This window comes from Chiloscyllium plagiosum, unplaced genomic scaffold (assembly GCF_037043375.1).
Source record: "Chiloscyllium plagiosum isolate Xiang-an unplaced genomic scaffold, Cpla_swu_hap1 HiC_scaffold_37, whole genome shotgun sequence".
Lineage (NCBI taxonomy): Eukaryota > Metazoa > Chordata > Chondrichthyes > Orectolobiformes > Hemiscylliidae > Chiloscyllium > Chiloscyllium plagiosum.
This window is the reverse complement of record NW_028270175.1, coordinates 6,120,307-6,141,553: the sequence shown is the minus strand read 5'-3', so window position 1 is coordinate 6,141,553 and position 21,247 is coordinate 6,120,307. Positions and strand designations below refer to the sequence as shown.

Here is a 21,247-nt window from a genome sequence, read left to right as displayed (position 1 = left end):
CATCTCTTCTGAAAGGTCTGTCCTTAATTCTCAGACGATGCCCCCAGTTCTAAAATCCCCACCCGTTGGAAATAGTTTATCCTTACCTACGTTGTCTTTTCCTCTTAATATCTTGAAGACTTTAATCAGACTATAAGCCCATAAGACATAGCAGCAGAATTAGGCCATTTGACTAATCGATTCTGCTCCGCCATTTGATCATGGCTAATCACTCCTTAATTTTCTAAATCTAAAGAAAATAGGCCTAATCTGTGTAATGTCTTCTCATAATTTAACCCCTAAAGTCCAGGTATCATTCTTGTAAACCTATATTGTACTTGCTCCAAAGTCAATTTATCCTCTTAAGGTGTGGCACCCAGATCTGCTCACAGTACTCCAAGCTGAATGTTCTCTTGGTAACAGGTCCTTGCTTCTGGAACATTCCCCAGAAGACAAAGTCAGGGAAGAGGAGTGTTTGGTATTTGGAAAAGCGTTCAGCTCTAAGGAGGGGTAAGAGTGTATGGGCTCTTGTCCCAGGCACAGAGACGTCATCAATTGTTAGTTCACTTTTGATTACACAACACAAATAATGCAGCAAGAGGCCATTCTGCCCAACCATTCCTCCCACCTTCAAATCAATCATTATGACTCTCTATCTCTCTCCTCCTTCCTCTGTTTGTTTAGCTTCCCCCTAAAAATATTAATACTATACAGATCAACCACTCCCTTTCACATTCTCATACCCACTAGGTGAAGGCATTTCTTCTGAATTCACTGTTGAGGGTCTCTATGTTACATGGACCCCCTGTAGTTGTGCTCTTCCCCACCCAGGGAAACATTCCTTCTGTATCCACTGATCAAAATCCTTACCGAATTTTAAAACCTCTGAGCCTTTTTTTTTCAAGAGAATAGATCCCCAGCCTGCTCATCCTTTTCTGATGTGAATACCCACACATTTCTGGTCACACCCTTCTAAATTTGCTCTTAATAACACAGAGCCAAGATCTACTTAGATCTAGTGTGATATAATAGTAAGGTTTGATACAGACTTAGCACAATGTCCCTATGTTTCAATTTAACCCCACTGGAAATAAAGCTGTGCCTGGTTTGCTTTGATGGATACCTTGCTAACTGGTGGAGTTGGTCATTGTGCATGAATCATCAGCTCGAAGAGTCCACTGCTCTCCCTGTACAGAAATGGGCCTCAAATATAAACCTTTCAGCCCAATCAGTGTTACTGAGCTTAGTCCCAGCAGAAGAATGTGCTGCATTAGGAGTCCTTCTTGACAACAATCAACCTAGTTAAAAATCACAGAACACCAGGTTATAGTCCAACAGGTGGTAGTCCACTACCACCTGATGAAGGGGCATCGCTCCGAAAGCTAGTGTGCTTCCAATTAAACCTGTTGGACTATAACCTGGTGTTGTGTGATTTTTAACTTTGTACACCCCAGTCCAACACCGGCATCTCCGAATCATGACAATCAACCTACACATTGTTAGCTGTTAGACATTTCAATATTTTAGTAAACATTTACTCGTCAGCACCAGAGGGCACTGCAGTACGCTGCTATTAAAACACACTTTAGACTTTTAACTTTACAGCAACAGAGGGAAAATGAATTCCTTATTAACTTGATTTGCTCATGGATGAAATCTGGCATGTTACCATGTAAGTCAAACACTTAGCCTCTCTCTTACATAGAAGACTGTGCAAAGTTAGAAGATCTTGTAGCTCTCACTACATCCCAAAGATTTTGGAAAGCACTCTGCGGCAAAGAACTTTTACTCACTCTTCAAACTGAATGATTGAAATGGACAGAAATCTGTGTAAATTAACACTGTGCAGAGTAAAATCTGAAGCCAGCCTTTCGCCATGGCAGTTATAAAACTCTCAACATCGTCTCAAATTGTGAGCTGCAGTTAAAGGTCAGGGTACCACCCGAGTGGGGAGTGTACAGGGGAACAATGGAAACAGGAGGAGGAATATATGCTATTTGGCCCTTCATTCAACTAAGATCACAGCTGATTGATCTCAACAGTATTTCCCCACACTTCCACCCACCATATCCATTGATAGCTTTAATATCATGAAATCTGTTGATCTCTGTTTTGAATATACTCAATGACTGAATCACTACAGCCTTCCAGGTAGAGAATTCCAAAGTGTACCAAGAAAGACAATCTGAAAAATAATAGCGTGATGCTAAATTCAGGTTTTAAGAATTTCACATTTCCAAGGTCAGAGAGATAAGGTTCAAGGAACAACTGAAAGGAGGAGGATGTGACAGGGAGATGTGGAGATTGATTTTGAGACCTTTGGGCCTAGGCAACCGAAGGCATTTGCTAATGATGGAACAAATGAATTTGAGGATGAATGAATGAATGAATGAATGAATGAATGAATGAGTGAATCAGTCAAATTGTTGGAATGCAAAGATCTTAGAGTAAGAGGAGGTTATGAGATAGACAGAGGAGTGGAGCCACAGAGTGATCTGAACGTGAGGATGAGAATTTGGGAAATCAAAATTTTTAAAGTAAATGTGTTCTGTGCTTCTTGAACTGCTGCACAAAATGCAAAATATGGCAGATGCTGCAAATCTGAAATAAAATTAGAAAGTGCGGGAGAAACTGAGTGGGTCTGGTAGCATCTGTGGAAAGAGAAACAGACTGAACATTTTGGGTCCAGTATGACTCTTCTCCAGAACTGTGGGGGCAGAGAGGAAGGAGATGTGTCTGGGAAAGTGAGCTTTGGCAAACTTTAGGAGAGAGATGAGGGTTGGTGTGGACTTATTGGGCTGAAAGGTCTGTTTCCACACTGTAGGGAATCTAATCCAAAAAAAAAAGCAATGAAGGTGACCATGTCATAGAGTTATCGAGTCATACAGCACGGAAACAGACCCTTCGGTCCAACCAGTCCGTGCCGACCATATTTCCAAAACTAAATTTGTCCCACTTGCCTTAACTTGTCCTATTTTCCTCTAAATGTACTTATTCATGTACTTATTGAAATGTCTTTTAAATGTAGTAACTGCACCTGCATCCACCACTTCCTCTGGAAGTTCATTCCACGTAAAAACCACTCTCTGTGTAAAACAATTGTCCCTCATGTCTTTTTAAAATCTTTCACCTCTCATCTTAAAAATATGCCCCCCAGTCTTGAAATCCCCCACCCAAGGAAAAAGACACCTGCCGTTCACGTTATCTATGCCCCTCATGATTTCACAAACCTTTATAAGGTCACACTCCTCACCCTCCTATACTTGAAAGAATATGTTGAAAGTTTAAAACATTACAACATAAATCCCTACAGAGAGAAGAGCCAAACTTTGTTGAAGTGGAAGAGGGATGGTAGATATAGGACAGATGTCAGAGGTAGTTTCTTTACTCAGAGAGTACTGGGGGCATGGAACGCACTGCCTGCAACAGTAGTAGACTCACCAACTTTAAGGGCATTTAAATGGTCATTCGATAAACATACGGATGAAAATGAAAAAGTATAGGATAGATTGGTTCCACAGGTTATTGCAACATTGAGGGTCAAAGGGCCTGTTCTATATTCTATGCTAAATAGCAGTGAATTAAACACTCAAATAAAAACAAAATACAGTGGTTGCTGAAAATCTGAAATGAAAACCAAATGTTGGAGATAATCTTGGAGGAAGATTATGGTTTGAGACCACAAGCATGGGAAAAGGCAAGTAGGTAACTAGACCTTCATGAATTATCACAGTTAGTTCAAGAATTGGACCTAGGCCCAGTACCATCATTTTCCATCACACCCTAACCATCTAACTAACTGAGCTAACCATGAAACATATAGCTGTATAGTTTACTAATACTAGAAGGCATGAAGAAGTTGGCATTTACTGGTGTGAATCATTGGTATGACCACTATGATTGTACAAGACAGTAGTGGCAAAGCAGTCATGTCACTACTGATGGTGTGTGGCTTGGAAAGGAATTTGAAAATGGTGGTTTTCCAAGCGTTTTCTGCCCTTGTGTGTTTGGTTGGTAGAGGTTACAGGTTTTGGAGATGCTGTTGAAGGAGATTTGTTGAGTTGCCACAGTGCCAATATGGGTGGCACGGTGGCACAGTGGTTAGCACTGCTGCCTCACAGCGCCAGAGACCCAGGTTCAATTCCCGCCTCAGGCGACTGACTGTGTGGAGTTTGCACATTTTCCCTATGTCTTTGTTGGTTTCCTCCAGGTGCTCCGGTTTCCTCCCACAGTCCAAAGATGTGCAGGTCAGGTGAATTGGCCATGCTAAATTGCTCGTAGTGTTAGGTGAAGGGGTAAATGTAGGGGTATGGGTGGGTTGCGCTTCGGCGGGTCAGTGTGGACTTGTTGGGCTGAAGGGCCTGTTTCCACACTGTAAGTAATCTAATCTAAAAAGTGCATCTTGTAGATGGTACACACTGCTGCTATTGTGTGCGGTGGCAAAGGGAGTGAACATTGAAAGTGGTGGAAGTAGTGCCAAACACCCAGACTGCTTTGTCCTGGATGGTGTTGAGCTTCTTCACTATTGGAGTTGCACTCATCCAAACAAGTCGAGAATTTTCCATCACAGTCCTGACTTATACCGTGTTGTTGGTGGGACAGGCTTTGGGGAGACAGGAGGTGAGTCACTCACTGCCCAATTCCCAGCCTCTGAGCTGGTCTGGTAACTGATGATTCTTATGTGGCTGATCCAGTTCAGTTTCTGGTCAATGGTAATCCTAAAATGTTGATAATGGGGGCTTTCAGCAATGTCAAAGGTGATGGTTTGACTCTCTCTTGTTGGAGATGGTCATTATCTGCCTGGCAGTTGTGAAGCATGAATGTTACTTTCCATTTATCAGTCTAAGCCTGGATATTGTCCAGGTTTACTGTAAATTGCCTTGGAATTCTTCAGTATCTGCGGAGTTGTGAATGCTGCTGAACATTGTATCATCTTCAGATAACACTCCCACTTCTGACCTTATGATAGCAGTGCAATGCAGATGGCTTGCACCACAAAAACTTCATGAACTGGTCTTTCCATTTCATAAAACCGTTGTTAATAATACCTTATTTATGTAATAGAAAAAACACATAAATTTTGTATTTTCTAAGGTATTAATGGGTTGCCAGGCACTGCCAAATACTGTTATAGTTCTGAAAAACAACAACTTACATTTATATAAGTGCCATCAATGCAGTAACACACCCCACAGTAGTTCACAAGAGAATATCAGGTAAATATTACACTTAGCCAAAGAAAGATATATCAAATCTGGCACCATCTGTGGAGAGATTTGCTGGAAAGAGATCGCAATAGTTCTTTATGTGGTCAAAGGTGGTTAAATTATTCCTATCTGACATTCCATGTTGATCAGTAAAAAATTCTGTCAATTGATTTTTGGGAAGTCTAAAACCATTGTTTTTGGTGTCTACTCCAAAATCCATTCCCAAGCTATTGACTTAAGCCAACATCTTCACAAGGATCTGAGACTAAACCAAACTATTTGCAATCTCATTATCATATTTTATATTGAGGTTCTGACATCATATTCATGCAATCATTAAGAGCATCTATTCCCACTACCATAATATCGCTCCAATTTATAGCTTATCCACTCTGAAACGCTCAGTTGTTTTCTGTAGACTTGACTAAATTGATGCGTTCCTTCTTGCTTTCCTATATTCGACTCTCCACAAATGTGAGATCATCCATAACTCTGCTGCTCATGTCCTAACTCATGTTAATCTATTTCCTACATGCCCCCACCCCACACCACTCCAAGTTCACCGAATTACATTGACTTCCAGTCAAACAACATCTTGACTTTTCTCATCTTCTTCAAATCTTTCTTCATGACCTCCTCCCTCCCCATCTCTGTCATCTGCACTAGCCTCACAACTTTCCAAGGTATCTGCATTTGCCTAATCCTGGCTTCTTGAGCACCCGAGATCACAGTCATTTACTATTAATGGTTGTTCTTCAGTTGCTTCAGTTCTAAGCACTGGAATTCCTTCTCGACACATCCACGCCTCTCTGCCTCACTTTCCTTCTTCAAGATGCTTGTTAACACCTATAGCTTTGATTGAGATTTTAATCATTTGACCTTATACCTTCTTTTGTGGTTCAGTGTCATATTTTGCTTTATAATGCTCCTATAAAGTGCCTTACAATATTTAATTATATTAAAGTGCTATATAAATATAAGCTGTTATTGTGATTGTGTCCCAAATGCCAACTAGCCCTTTCCGTGACTTTGTCATGAATGTCAGTGCATCAGGGGATGTTCTTTGGCTGTACCCCAATTAAAGAACAATTTCACGGAAAGTGATTGTGAGGGGGAGAGGCACTGGTGAGAGTGGGTTGGGGGTTTGCATTTTTAAAATATTACCAATATTTTAAAATATTGGTAAGTGGAACAGCTGGAGAGTGCATCCCGATTCCATCATACAACATCCAATTGGAGGGTGACTTAGTGTCTGGACTAGCGGTAGTCGGGATAGTTAGGAAATTAGCAGTCATTTACTCCTGGGGATGATAATAGCAGGAATAAAAGTTGTAGCCTCCCCTATAATCACAGAGTCTAGCTGAAGCTGAAGAAATGGAACAATTGCAAGAGCAGGTTCTTGGTATGTTTCCATTGTGTATGGTGACCAGAATGGCTAAACAGAGTCAATCACCAGACGTCACATTAATACTGCTAGCAGATGTTAAGATAGCTGAAACTATAAGAATGAGGATAATTCTAAAAGCTGAAAATGTGTTGCTGGAAAAGCGCAGCAGGTCAGGCAGCATCCAAGGAACAGGAGAATCGACGTTTCGGGCATAAGCCTTTCTTCAGGAATCTTCCTGAAGAAGGGCTTATGCCCGAAACGTCGATTCTCCTGCTCCTTGGATGCTGCCTGACCTGGTGCGCTTTTTCAGCAACACATTTTCAGCTCTGATCTTCAGCATCTGCAGTCCTCACTTTCTCCTTGAAGATAATCCTAAAAGGACTGTTTTGCATGTCTTCATTAATTGAGGCTTCAGAGTGCAGAGATAAGAGTTAAGTAAGTAAGCACACACAGTTCACACTAAAGCTGAGGGTGAAGGAGTTCCTTAGTTCTGGTTATATTGAAAATGGAGTTTGATTTAGGAAAAGGAGACATCCTCATAGACCTGCGGAAGAAGAATGGTTGGCTGTTCATCAAATAGTCGTAATGCCCAGATATTGTAAGGAGATATTGTGAGGAGCATGTGAAATTCCTATGGCAGGACATGTAGGCATATGGAAAATGCAAGCATTGATAAACAAGTATTTAACATGGCCAAGACTACATCAAGATATAGTGCAGTTCTTTGGAAAATGTCATAGATATCAAGTAGTAGGATAGCCACAGCATGAAATCCATCCAGCACCTTCCATTACCATATCAGTTTTGAAGAACCATTCAGGTGATTGTTAGTATACTGTGTATGACCATAAAGGAAAACAAACACAGGACATGGGATGCTCTTCGGCAGATCAGTGTGCACCCAATGGACCGAATGGCCTGTTTCCACACTGTAGAGATTCTATAATTCTATGACATTAGTACATCCTTACACTTAGGGACATGACAACCCAATTCCCAGAAGCCAATCCTTAAAGGACCATAACAGCTGAAGAGTCAATACAGTTTGTTCCTCATTATTGAACACCAACTGAGGTATAAACTGATCAGGATTATAATTTTATGATCATTAGCAGTTTGCGTCTAAAACAGTTGAAGTCAACTGTGTATCACTAGCAAGCAGAGGGTGCTTTGTAGAGGTTCCATCAAAGTCTCAAAATGATGTTTAAGGCAAATACTCATACGATGGGGATAAAAGATTAGATTTCTTACTACTTGCTACTAGAGTTTCTCCAAATAAATCTACTAGGTTCACTCCTTTTGAATTGATTTGTGGCCATGGGATTAGAAGTCTATTAAAATTGATGAGGGGGAAATCCTTGAAACAAAAAGATGATTCCTCAGTGCTGCATTACATGGCCAAATTATATCCTAATTCCATCTACAAGTTCACTGATAACACCACCATTGTAAGCCAGATCTCAACAATGACGAGGCAGAATACAGGAAAGAGATAAAGTGCTTGGTGGAATGATGCAAAGATCACAATCTCTCACTCAATGTCAGCAAGATGGAAGAGCTGGTCACTGACTTCAGGAAGCAAGGTGGAGGGCACACCCCTGTCTACATGAATGTTGTGGAGGTGGAGATGGTTGGGTGTGTCAAATTCCTAGGAGTGATGATCACCAACATTCTGTCTTGGTCTACCCTTCTGTCACAGTCAACAAAGCACAACAACACATCTACTTCCTCAGGAGGCTAAGGATATTCAGAATGGCCATAAAGGTTCTTACCAATTTTTTATAGATTTACCATAAAAAGCATTCTGTCCGAATGCTTTGTGGCTTGGTACGGCAAACGCTCTGCCCAGGATGGTAAGAAACTACAAAGTTGTGAACACAGCCCATTCCATTATGTGGGCCAGCCTTCCACTCAATGACTTCATCTACACTTCTCCCTGCCTCAGGAAGGCAGCCAATATCATCAAAGACTCCTCCCACCCTGGTTATAATCTCTTCCAATCTCTTCCATCAGGCAGAAGATACAAAAACTTAAACAGACGTACCAACAGATTCCAGAACAGCTTCTTCCCTGCTGTTATTAGACTCCTGAATAGACTCTCAAATGTTAAAGTTAAATGTTGATCTTGCTCTTTGTGCACTTTCTCAGCAGTTGTAACATTGTGTTCCCCACTCTGTTCTATCACCCTCATGCACTTTGTCTTGTATGATGTACCTGTACTGACAAAACTTTTCACTGTATCGAGGTACACGTAACAAAGATATCGAAAAATGTTTCCTTTTTTTTAGAAAGACTCACAGGATTCGTGTGCAGTAGCATAACAGCATTTGAAAGTTTCACAAGTGAAAATGAAAGAATGGGTAAATAAACATTCAGCAACAAGAAAATTTCGAGTGGGAACTGAAATCTTGGTAATGCTGCCTTTACAAGGTAAACCTCCAAAAGTGAAATTCTGACAGTGGTCCATATAAAATAGTTGGGAGGTTCAGTAGAAGCACTAGTAAAATGAGCTCTCTGATAAAATGAGCTCTCTGATAAATTCTCCTGATTGTAGGAAGAAAAATAGGTTATGCCTTATAAACATGTTGAAAAGGAATCATTGTAGAGAAGAAGATAAGGTGGAGTCAGGAAGATAACACAGATAATAAGAATGTTGGTACTTAAAGTTGACAAAGGGACTGGGAGCAATGGTCCCTCTATTGCTTTTCTGCTGATTGGAGTTCTGAGGTGTGTGCACAGGTGCAGTTTCTGGAAGTGGAAGCAAATGTATGGCTAACCAATCAGAATTGAATAAATGGGATATTGGCAACATGGATGCAAAACTGATTGAAGGATAGGAAACCAAGAGTAATGGTTAATGGATATTTTGCTAACTGGAGGAGGATTTGTAGTATTTATCCCCAGGGAGTCTATGTTATTCTTTTTATTCTTTCTTCAAGGGAATGAGGGTATCACTGGCTAGGCCAGCTTTTATTAACCCTCCTTAATTTCCCTATGGAAGTTGGTGGTGAGCTGTTTTCTTAACCTGCTTCAGTCCTTGAATGTAAGAACATTGACAGTGCATTTAGGAAGGGAGTTCTAGGATTTTGGACCAGCAACAATTAAGGAATGATGATATTTTTCCAAGAGGATGGCATCTGACTTGAAGAGGAGCTTACAAGTCGTGATGTCCCATGTATCTGCTGCCCTTCTCCTTGAGGTTGGTAGAAGTCAAAAATTTGAAAGGTTCCGTGTAAGAAGGTTAGTGAGCTATTGCAGTGCAGCTTGTAGTTAGTACACACTGCTGCTCCTCAGCATCAGTGGTGGAGGAGTCCAAAGCTTGTTAAATTGGTGCCAAACAAATGAGCTGCTTTGTTCCGGATCGTATTAATCTTCTTGAGTGCTGTTGGTGGAACACCTACCCAGGCAAGTGGGGAGTATTCCATCACACTCCTTACTTGTGTCTTGTAGATGGTGGACAGACTTTGAGGAGTCAGAAGTTGAGTTACTCATCACAGGATTCTTAGCCTCTCACTTGCTCTTGTAGCTGCTATACTTATATCAATATGGTGAGTTCAGTTCAGTTTCTGGATAGTGGTAACCCCCAGGATGTTGACAGTTGGCATTCAGTGATGATAATGCCATTGAAAGTCAAGGGGAGAGGATTGGATTCTCTTCTATTGAATTTAGTAATTTCATGTCTGGCATGTGTATGATATGAACGTAACTTGCCACTTGTCAGCCTAAGTATGGATATTGTTAGGTTTTCCTGCATATGGTCATAGACTGCTTCAGTAAGTGAGGATAGAAAGAACATGGAGAGAAAGTATAACATAAAAGGGCCTGCCCTAAGGGTTGTGCTGGAGCAGACACCTGGATGTACCTATACATAAATCACTAAGTGTGGCAAGACAGGTAGAGCGAACAGTTAGTAGTGTACAGTGTCCTAAGCTTTACTAAAAAGGGACTAAAGTACAATAGCGAGGAGATTGTGCCAAACCTGTATAAAACACTAGCTAGATCTCAGCTAGAGTACAGTGATCAGTTCTGGGGGGGGGGGGGGGTGCAGCTTTAGGGAGAATGTGAATGCATTGGACAATGTGCAGAAGAGGTTATGAGAAGGATTCTCAAGGATGAGAAACATCAATTATGAAAATAGATTGTAGAAGCTGGGACTGTTTTCTTTAGAGAGGAGAAAGCTAAGAGGAGATTTGATAGAAATTTTCAAAGTCATTCGGTGTCTGGACAGAATGGATAGGGAGAAACTGCTCCCGCTCATAAAAGGGTTAAGAATGGAAGGGCATGGATACAAACTAAGCTGAAAAACAAGCAAATGTGATTGAGAAAGAAATTTTTCACAAAGTGAGTGCTTAGGGTCTGGAATGCATTGCCTGGCTGTGTGAAGGAGGCATAGTCAATTGAAGAATTCAAGAGGACATTGAATGATGAGTTAAATTCAAAACATATTCAGGGTTATGGGGAAAAGCCATAATGAGAATGGCAAAGTGCTCATTCAGTGAACCAATGCATAAGACCATAAGACACAGGGTCATACAGCACGGAAACAGATGCTTCGGCCCAACCAGTCCGTGTAATAGAAGCAGAAATAGGCCATTTGGCCCAACAAGACTGCTTTGCCATTCAATCATGGCTGATATTTTTTCAACCCCATTCTCCTGCCTTTTTCCCATAATCCTTGATCCCTTTACTAAGCAAATAACCTATTTATCTCTGTCTTAAATACACTCAATGACTTAGTCTCCACGTCGCAATGCAGGAATGACTTCCATTGGTTAACCATGCTCTGGCAGAAAAATATCCTCCTCATTTCAGTTCTAAAGGGTCATCCCTTCACTCTGAGGTTTGGGTCCTAGTCTCTCTTACTAGTGGGAATATCTTCTCCACATCCACTCAATTCAGGCCTCTCAGTATTCCGTAAGTTTCAATGAGATTCTCCCTCATCTTTCTAATATCCACCGAGTACAGACCTGGAGTCCTTAATTCCTCCTCATCTGACAAGCCGTTCTTCCCTGGAATAATTCTTGTGAACCTCCTCTGGATCCCCTCCAATGCCATCATATCCTTGCTTAGAGATGGGGCCCAAAACTGCTCACAGTATTCCAAATGTGGTCTGACCAGAGCCTTATACAACCTCAATTAGAGACAAAAAAAAACTGCAGGTGCTGGAATCCAAAGTAGACAGGCAGGAGGCTGGAAGAACCCAGCAAGCCAGGCAGCATCAGGAGGTAGAGAAGTCGACGTTTAGGGTATAACCCTTCTTCAGGACAACCTCAGCAATATATCTCTGCTCTTCTATCCAGCCTTCTTGAAATGAATGCTACTATTGCATTTGCATTCCTAACTGCCAACTTAAGAGAATGCCCGTATTCTTCTTCTCAAAGTGCATAACCTCACACTTTCCCACATTGTATTCCATCTGCCACTTCTTTGCCCACACTCATAGCCTGTTCAAGTCCTTCTGCAGCCTCCCTGCTTCCTCAACACTTCCTGTCCCTTCACCTATCTTTGTGCCAGCTGCAATCTTAACTGTTCAGAGACAATGGACTGAATGACTTCTTTCTGCACCATAACAATTCTGTGTTTTTGTGTGATTTTATTCAAGTCTTTGCTATTCTCCAAATCTGCATTAAGCATCTTTCTGTCGTGTGCCACATTCTTGCAGCTCCCACTATGACCCTTGCTGTCATAGGTGTTCATTGTCTTCTGTTCCCATTTCTCCATTCTACCACTCAAACCATTACCAACTCAAACATGTGCTGGCTCATTTGAGATTCATGAGATGTGCCTACGGTCACAAGAACTTTAACTAGAGGCACTCCCTGTTTTTTTCATATCTGGCAATCAGAACTTTAAACACCCCCGTAAATGGGCCCTCATTCATACCTCGGTTTCACTCATTGTTTCCCTGAGCCCTGGAAATCCCACACTGAAGGCAATTGCAAGTCTTTGTTCAAATCTCTTCAAATGCACCACATTTGCAGATGATAATAATTGATTCACACATGATAATGATCAATACTGGTGAGTCACTCTCTAAGTTCAGAATTGGCCACAGTGGAGAGGGGATAGTTTTGCGTTCGAGAATTTTGATTTTATCATCTTCCCACCTGTCCTTGAGAATTTTTATTACCCCTCATTAACTTTGTTCTCCAATTTAACCCTGGTATTAATACATTTACAATAAACAGGTTTATCCCAACTTGTAGCATACTAAAGATTGTCATGCAATCAAATAAGATTAATTTCCTGCATGAATTGCTGGATAGAGTAGATGGGAGAAACAATTTTCATTTACAAAATGACCAAGAACAAGAGGGGCATCAATTTAAAGTGATGTGCAAAAGAAGCAAGGGTGCAGTGAGGAACAATCTTTTCACGTTAGGGTCTGGAATGCATTCCTGGAAATCTAGTGAAGGCAGGTACAAAGGAAGCTTTAAAGAGCGCATTGGATGATTATTTGTATCAAAGTAATGTCAAAGGGTATGGTGAAAAGGCAGAAGATTGGTAATAGGTAATAAAGCTTGTTTAATGAGCCGGTGCAGGCACAATGAGCTAAATGGCATCTTTCACACTGTAACAACTCTGTTCTATCCTTTCATGGGATATGATGTCACTGGTTGGATGAGTATTTAATACCCATCTCCAATTGCCCTTGGGAAGGTAATGGTGAGCTGCCTTCTTGAACTGTTACAGCGTCTGAGGTTTAGAGTCACCATAATGCCAATTGGGAGGGAGTTCCAGGATCTTAGATTAGATTACTTACAGTGTGGAAACAGGCCCTTCGGCCCAACAAGTCCACACCGACCTGCCGAAGCGTAACCCACCCAGACCCATTCCCCTACATTTACCCCTTCACCTAACACTACAGGCAATTTAGCATGGCCAATTCGCCTAATCTGCACATTTTTGGATCGTGGGAGGAAACCGGAGCACCCGGAGGAAACCCACGCAGACACAGGGAGAATGTGCAAACTCCACACATCAGTCGCCTGAGGCGGGAATTGAACCCGGGTCTCTGGTGCTATGAGGCAACAGTGCTAACCACTGTGCCACCGTACCTACCCTGTGACACTGAAGAAACAGCAATATATTTCCAAGTCAGGATGATGAGTGGCTTGGGAGGGAATTTGCAGGTGGTGGTGTTCCCATGCATCAGCTGAACTTGTCCTTCTCAATGATAGTGGTCATGGGATTAGAAGGTCCTGTTAGAAGAACTTTCATGAGTTCTGCAGTGTATCTCACAGATAGTACACACTGCTGCTACTGCATGTTGGAAGTGGAGGGAGTTAATGTTTGTGGATGTGGGGTCAAGTGGGGAGTATTCCATCACACTCTGACTTGTGACATCCTACATTAATGTCACAAACAGTAATTTATAGGCATTTAAGAGACATGAGCATGTATGACCACTAGCTTTAACTCTTCTTTATTGGTCAGAGTATTGAATACAGGAGTTGGGAGGTCATGTTGCAGCTGTACAGGACATTGGTGAGGCCACTTTTGAAAGATTGTAAGCAAATCTGGTCTCTCTCCAACTGGAAGGATGTTGTGAAACTTGAAAGGGTTCAGAAAAGATTTACAAGCAAGTTGCCAGGGTTGGAGGATTTGAGCTAAAGGGAAAGGCTGAATAGGCTCGGGTTGTTTTCCCTGGAGCGTCAGAGGCTGAGGGATGACCTTATAGAGGTTTTCAAAGTTTGTGAGAAGATTTGTAGCTCGGGTGCTCGTTGTTGTGGTTCTGTTCGCCGAGCTGGGAATTTGTTTCATCCCCTGTCTAGATGATATCCTCAGTGCTTGGGAGCCTCCTGTGAAGTCAGGTTTATAACATCATGAGGGGCATGGGCAGGTTAAATAGATAAGGTGCTTTCCATGGGGTGGGAAGTCCAGAACTAGAGGGAATAGGTTTAGGGTGTGAGGGGAAACATTTTAAAGGGACCTAAGGGGCAAATTTTTCACGCAGAGGGTGGTGCATGTATGGAATGAGCTGCCAGAGGAAGTGGTGGAGTCAGGTGCAATTACAACATTTAAAAGGCATCTGGATGAGGACATGAATAGGAAGGATTTAGTTGGAGTCAAGATTAGAGTGGTGCTGGAAATGCACACCAAGTCAGGCAGCATCCGAGAAGCAGGAAAATTGCGTTTTTGGCAGGAGCCCTTCATCAGAATTTAGATGGATATAGGCCAAGTGCTGGCAAATGGGACTAGATTAGGTTAGGCTATCTGGTCGGCATGGACAAGTTGGACCAAAGGGTCTGTTTCCGTGCTGTACATCTCTATGGCTCTTCAGACAAAAGGTACTATAACAAAGTCAATTGTCCTCTCAACAATTTCCTTGTGATTAAAATCTACTGTTTTCATGTGAGACTGTCCTAATTGCACCTGCACATATTGGCTTGCGAAAGTGAGGATTGCAGATTCTGGAGATTAGAGTTGAAAGTGTGGTGCTGGAAAAGCACAGCCTGTCAGGCAGCATCCGAGGAGCAGGAGAATTGATGTTTCAGGCAAAAACCCTTCATCAGGAATGAGGCTGTGAGCCAAGGGGGTGCTGGGATAAATGGGAGGATGGTGGGGCTGGGGGGAAGATGTCTGAGAGTGCGATGGGTAGACGGAGGTGGGAGTAAAGGTGATAGGTCAGAGAGGAGGGTGGAGCTGATAGTTTGGAGGGAAGATGGACAGGTAGGATAGGTCATGATGGCGATGGCAAGTTGGAAGGTTGGAACTGGGATAAGATGGGGGGAGGGGAAATGAGGAAACTGGTGAAATCCACATTGATACCGTGGGGTTGGAGGGTCCCGAGGTGGAAGATGAGGCGTTCTTCCTCCAGTCGTCAGGTGGTTCGGGAGTGGCGATGGAGGAGTCTCAGGACATACATTTCCTTGGCAGAGTGGGAGGGGGAGTTGGAGTGTTCAGCCACAGGATGGTGTGGTTGGTTGGTACAGGTGTCCTGGAGATGTTCCCTGCAAGTAGGCGCCCTGTCTCCCATTGTAGAGGAGACTGCATCAGGAGCAACGGATACAGTAAATTACACGCGTGGAAGTGCAGGTAAAATTCTGATGGATATGGAAGGCTACTTTGTGGCTTGGAAGGAGGTGAGGGGAGGAGGTGTGGGCGCAGGTTTTGCAATTCTGCAGTGGTGCCGAGAGAGGAGGCTGGGTTGGTGGGGAACGTGGACCTGACAAGGGAGTTGCGGAGGGAATGGTCTTTACAGAAAGTGGATAGGGGTGGGAGGGAGATATATCTCTGGTGATGGGGTCCATTTGTAGGAGGTGGAAATGGCAGAGGATGATAGTATGTATACGGAGGTTGATGGGGTGGAAGGCGAAGACCGGGGGTTCTGTCCTAGGAGGTGTGGGGCTCGAGGGTGGAGGTGCGAGAAATGGGTTAGATGCACTGGGGGGCATCATCAGTGGGAGGGGAAATTGCAGTCTTTTAAGAAGGAGGCCATCTGTGTGTTCTGTGGTGGAACTGGTCCTCCTGGGAGCAGTTGCAGCTGAAGTGGAGGAATTGGGAATAGGAGATATCATTTTTACAGGAGGCAGGGTGGGAGGAGGTGTAGTCCAGGTAGCTGTGGATGTTGGTGGGTTTATAGAAGGTGTCAGTTTTGAGTCAGTCACCATTGGTGGAGATGGAGAGGTCCAGGAAAGGGAGCAAGGTGTCTGAGATAGTCCAGGTGAACTTAAGATCGGGGTGGAATGTGTTGGAGAAGTTGATGAACTGTTCAACATCCTCCAGGGAGTGCGAGGTGGCGCCGATGCAGTTATCAATGTAGCACAGGAAAAGGTGGGGAATGGTGCCAGTGTAACTGTGGAAGTTGGATTGTTCCACATACCTGACAAAGAGACCGGCATAGCTGAGGCCCATGCGGGTGCCCATGGCTACCCCTTTCATCTGGAGGAAGTGGGAGGATTCAAAGGAGAAATTATTGAGGGTGAGGACCAATTCAGCCAAATGAATAAGAGTGTCAGTGGAGGGGTACTGGTGGGGACACCGGAAAAAGAAGAAGCAGAGGGCTTGGAGGCCCTCGTCATGGCAGATGGGGGTGTATAGGTACTTGATGTCCATGGTGAAAATGAGACGTTGGGGCCCAGGGAAACTAAAGTCTTGGAGGAGGTGGAGGGCATGCGTGGTGACCCAAATATATGTGGAAGTTCCTGGACTGGGGTGGGTAGGACAGTATCAAGATATGTGGAGATGAGTACGGTGGAGCAGGAGCAGGTTGAGATGATGGGTTGACTGAGGTAGTCAGGCTTGTGGCTCTTGGGTAAGGGGTAGAACCGGGCAGTGTGGCGTACCCGAACTACGAGGTTGGAAGCTCTGAGTAGGAGATCCCCTGAGGTGGTGAGGTTGTGTACAGTCTGGGAGATGATGGTTTGGTGATGGGAGGTGAGGTCATGGTCAAGGGGGCAGTAGGAGGAGGTATCTTTGAGTTGGCACCTGGCATCAGCAGTATAGAAGTCGGTGTGCCAAACTACCACTGCGCTCCCCTTGTCCACTAGTTTGATGGTGAGGTTGGGGTTGGAGCGAAGGGAGTGGAGGGCTGCACGTTGCAAGGGTGTAAGGTTGGAGTGTGTGAGGGGGGATGGACAAGCAGAGGCTTGCAACTACTGTAAGATTGTCTGATGACTGCTGTAAAGTATCTTTGCCACTTCAAGCACTAGAAGACTCTACATAACAACAGTTAGTAAATTCAGGTGGAGGAAACTGGAAACTTTTTAAAATCTGGAATGCTTTGTCTTAAAGAGTTCTGGAAACATATTCCCCAGGAATTTTCAAAGTGGGATTGGATATAGCTGAAAAGGAGAAATCCACACACACCATGGAGAAAGATGAGGGAAGTGGGTCTGATTGGAGAGATCTTTCAATGAGATAACATTGTCAGGATGTGTTGAATTGCTGTTGTCTAATTTGACTTTGAAATTACTGTCACTTGCACAGAACTTTGTAGTACTGTTTTCAAATAAACATGTTAAAACTGCTTTTCTAAGTTTAGTTTCAGAAAGATGAGCAGCCCTTTTATATATGGGGTGAGTGTCCTAAAGCTGGTGTCAGTAGAACTTACTACATGATAAATATCTTAATGTTGATGCGTGACCTAGTTTTTTCCAATCTTAGAGGATAGACATTTACTAAGAACTAGTCAATGTTATCTGATGGAGGATCGGGTGCCTGCAGCATGAGGCAGTGACAAAATTAGTGTCAGAGTTCTCATTAAGAAATAAAGTCAAGAGTGTAGTGCTGGAAAAACACAGCAGGTCAGGCAGCATCTGAGGAGCAGGAGAATCAAGGTTTCAGGCATTTCTGATGAAGGGCTTATGCCCGAAATGGTAATTCTCCTGCTCCTTGGATGCTGCCTGACCCGTTGTGCTTTTCCAGCACCGTACTCGCAACTCTGATCTCCACTATCTGCAGTCCTCATTTTCTCCTCCTTGAGAAATAAAGCCTTGATTTGTCCTCTCTTGTTTTCCACAAAGTAGTCAATGTTGAAAAGAATAAATGGGTACAATTAAATTTTAAAACTTTGATTTCTTGGTAAGAAGGGCACAATTCGGATCAGATATTGAACGTAATTCTCTGGATACGAGGCACCTAATTAGTTTCAAGTTACTTGGAGCATTCGGGAGGATTAGATAAACCTTTCAGAAAGACTTTATGTTGTCATTAGGTTTTCATGTCTTGTTAAACTGCAAGTCAGAAAATACTTTTTAAAGGTTCTGCATAAAACCAGAGACGGTTTCAGCACAGAATCTGGTCATTTGCCACTTCTAGTCAAACCTTCTGTTCGTTTTTAAATTTAGACTTTCATGAGATGTGGGTGTCAGCATTTGCTACATGTTCCTAATTGCTCTTGAGAAAATAGTAGCAAGGTGCCTTTTTGAACCTCTGTAGTCCGTGTGGGATAGGGACACACACAGTGCATTCAGAGAGGCAATTTCAGCATTTTTACCAAGAGACGGTGAAGGAATGGTGTTATATTTCCAAGTCAGGATGGCGACTGGCTTGGAGAGGAATCTACAGTTTGCAGTGTTCCCATTTATCTACTGCCCTTGTCCTTTGAGGTGTCTTCGAATGTCCTTGCCCTGGAGTTTTGATTTAACTGGAAATAGAACGTCTGACACTATCCCATTTGCAAGGGTTTTAATGAGACTTCTCCCTCTAACTTCCTTTCAAAGTTGAAGAAATTGAAATTCCAGCTTTTCCATATTCATTAAGTGTCATGGCACCAGAATTCAATCTTGTGTGTTGATCAAAAGTACAAAATAATATGAAAAGTTAATCAATCATCAAGAGAATTTGAAAAAGAAAGTTAGGCTAACGTTTTGTGACCTTTCATCAAAAGGGATTCAACTTGAAACATTTACCACTTTCCTCTTTCAGATGTTAAACATTTTGCTGTGTATTTAAAGAATTTTCACTTTTCATCGGGAATTTCCAATATTGTTCATTTCTCTATTTCCAGTTTTTAAATTTTTCTCTTAGTTTCAAATAGTGCTCATAGAAAACTTTAAAAATTGTCGGTTGACAGCATATTTTTTGTGTTGTGATAAAATTATGATAAGAAATTAATCCCTTAGCTGGGGTTAACTGAATGGTTGAAAGACTTGATCAATCACTTCACAAAATTCATTTATGTATACACAGTAGATTCCTGTTAAATCTATAATTGCCACATTTTGTGTGTACTTATCGTGTTAGCACATTTGAATCTAAACATTACATTTATAATACAGGTAATCTTGTAAATGCGATGATTATAGGACAAATTTGACATGTTCAGATATAAAGGAAGCAATTGTGTGCAATAATTCTTATACATTGCTCATGTGTGCCAATATCCAGTTAGTATTTATCCATTAAATGCAAAAACAAAATAGTTTATTTCAGAAAATAACATGTCAAGATCAATGTATGAGTGATTTGAGACTTGACATGTGGTTATTGTTACAAACTTGGGAGGAAACGGTGATGCTGGACAAAAGGCTCCTAAAATTCTTGCGTGGCTAGGAATTTATGTCTCGGTCTGATGCAAAGTAACTGATAGAGATTGATTGCTATGCTTGCAACTAATATATTATTAGATTCCAATACATTTCAATGGAATATATTATTCCATTCAAAACATTCCTGAAGACGGGCTCATGCCCGAAACGTCGATTCTCCTGGTCCTTGGATGCTGCCTGACCTGCTGCGCTTTTCCAGCAACACATTTTCAGCTATTACATTCCAATACCATTATGCTATGTTGACTTTGAGTATACACAATAGAAGCAAATTGTGAATAAGATACGAAAGCATCATTCTAAAAGTTTGAATGTAATCTAATACATTGAAAATTTCTAGGCTTCAATATAATCACCATTCCTTTGTGATAAATCGTTATGAAATTTCCATAACTTGTGTAAAACATTCTCTGGATATTGATAAGTAATTTCATGAACATTAACACATTAATAATAAAATATTAACATTAGCAAGTTTATAAATCATGCTTTAATTTGTCTTTGGACGTGAATGTGATAGGAGTAAACTTGAAAAGACAAATTAAAAATACAAATGGGTAGTCACCAAAGTTTAAAAAAGATAACATTAGGCAGTACCGCCTCACCAAATAATTGGTGTATTAAACTCTCCTAATGATAGCAGCTTAACATTAAATCTGTTGACCAAAATTCTATCAGTAAAGAATATCAATTGATGAACATCATGAAGAAACCGTAGAAAATAAAAGAGTACTTACTTGGTATCTGAAACGTTGATGCTCTGTTATGAATTTGGGTAATCCAGATGTCTCATTTAAGTCTGCAGTTATTAAGATCAAAAAAGCTGTTATCATTGATGTTCTCATGAAACACGACATGATTGAGAAGATCTCTGTGAATAAGCTCTGCTATGGAATCTACTGGTTTGCAAACGATTTGCACTTTGCTGACAGAAGAACAAACTGTGTATTTTTCTGCACATGAAAAGGGAAGTCAAAGCCATCTGCTGATGAGATCTAACCTTTACAGCTCTTTTCAGTACATCTATACTTATGTTTGTTCCAATATGCATTTTTGTACTGCTGTTTAATTCTTACCAAACTGCAACTTTGTTTAAAGTATTCAAACATTAACTGCAGTTCCTTGCATTAAATAAGAGATATGTTCAAACATTTTTTTCAGGGAAACTTCCAAAGAAACATTCTTCCAACATAGTAGCTAAGAGAATTGAATTAATCTTTTGTGCAGTTCAGTCTTGTAATGTATGTTTAGTCAGATTCTGGAATCCTTGTATGTAACAGGTGTGATGAGAGAAAGCAAAAAGGGGAAAATGACTTGCAGGCTGCTCCTTAGATAACCTCAGGACATCACAAAGTGTGTGCAGCTATAAGGAAGAACTTCTGAGGTGTAGACATTGTTGTGCACACAGCAAGCTCCCACAATCAATTACATTTTAAAAACATTAATCATGGGATTTTGCATCGCTGGCAAATTATCACCTATCCCCAATTGCCCAGAGGTAAGTCAAGAGTCAAACATGTTGTTGTGGACCCAGAGTCACATATAGGTCAGACTGGGTAAAGATAGGAAATTCCATTCCCTAAAGGATATTAGAGAATCAAAAGGGTTTTTATGACAGTGGCTACCATTAGGCCAGCTCTTTTAATCCAAATTTTATTGAAGTCAGATTTCCCATCAGT

At 41.8% G+C, this 21,247-nt stretch overlaps 1 protein-coding gene across 4 annotated transcripts in view; it reads right to left on the bottom strand.

Moving 5' to 3' along the window:
• LOC122540443 (uncharacterized) overlaps window positions 1-20,480 on the bottom strand; it is a 54,701-nt gene extending 34,221 nt beyond the window's left edge. For all 4 annotated transcript variants that reach the window (XR_015753426.1, XM_043676236.2, XM_043676237.2 and 1 more), the window contains exon 1: window positions 20,306-20,480. Coding sequence is in view for 3 of the 4 variants with exons in the window: in XM_043676236.2 (XP_043532171.2) it covers window positions 20,306-20,425 (120 nt within the window). In the remaining variant the exon portion in view is untranslated. The remainder of the gene's footprint in view (window positions 1-20,305) is intronic.
• Window positions 20,481-21,247: the final 767 nt, after the last annotated feature.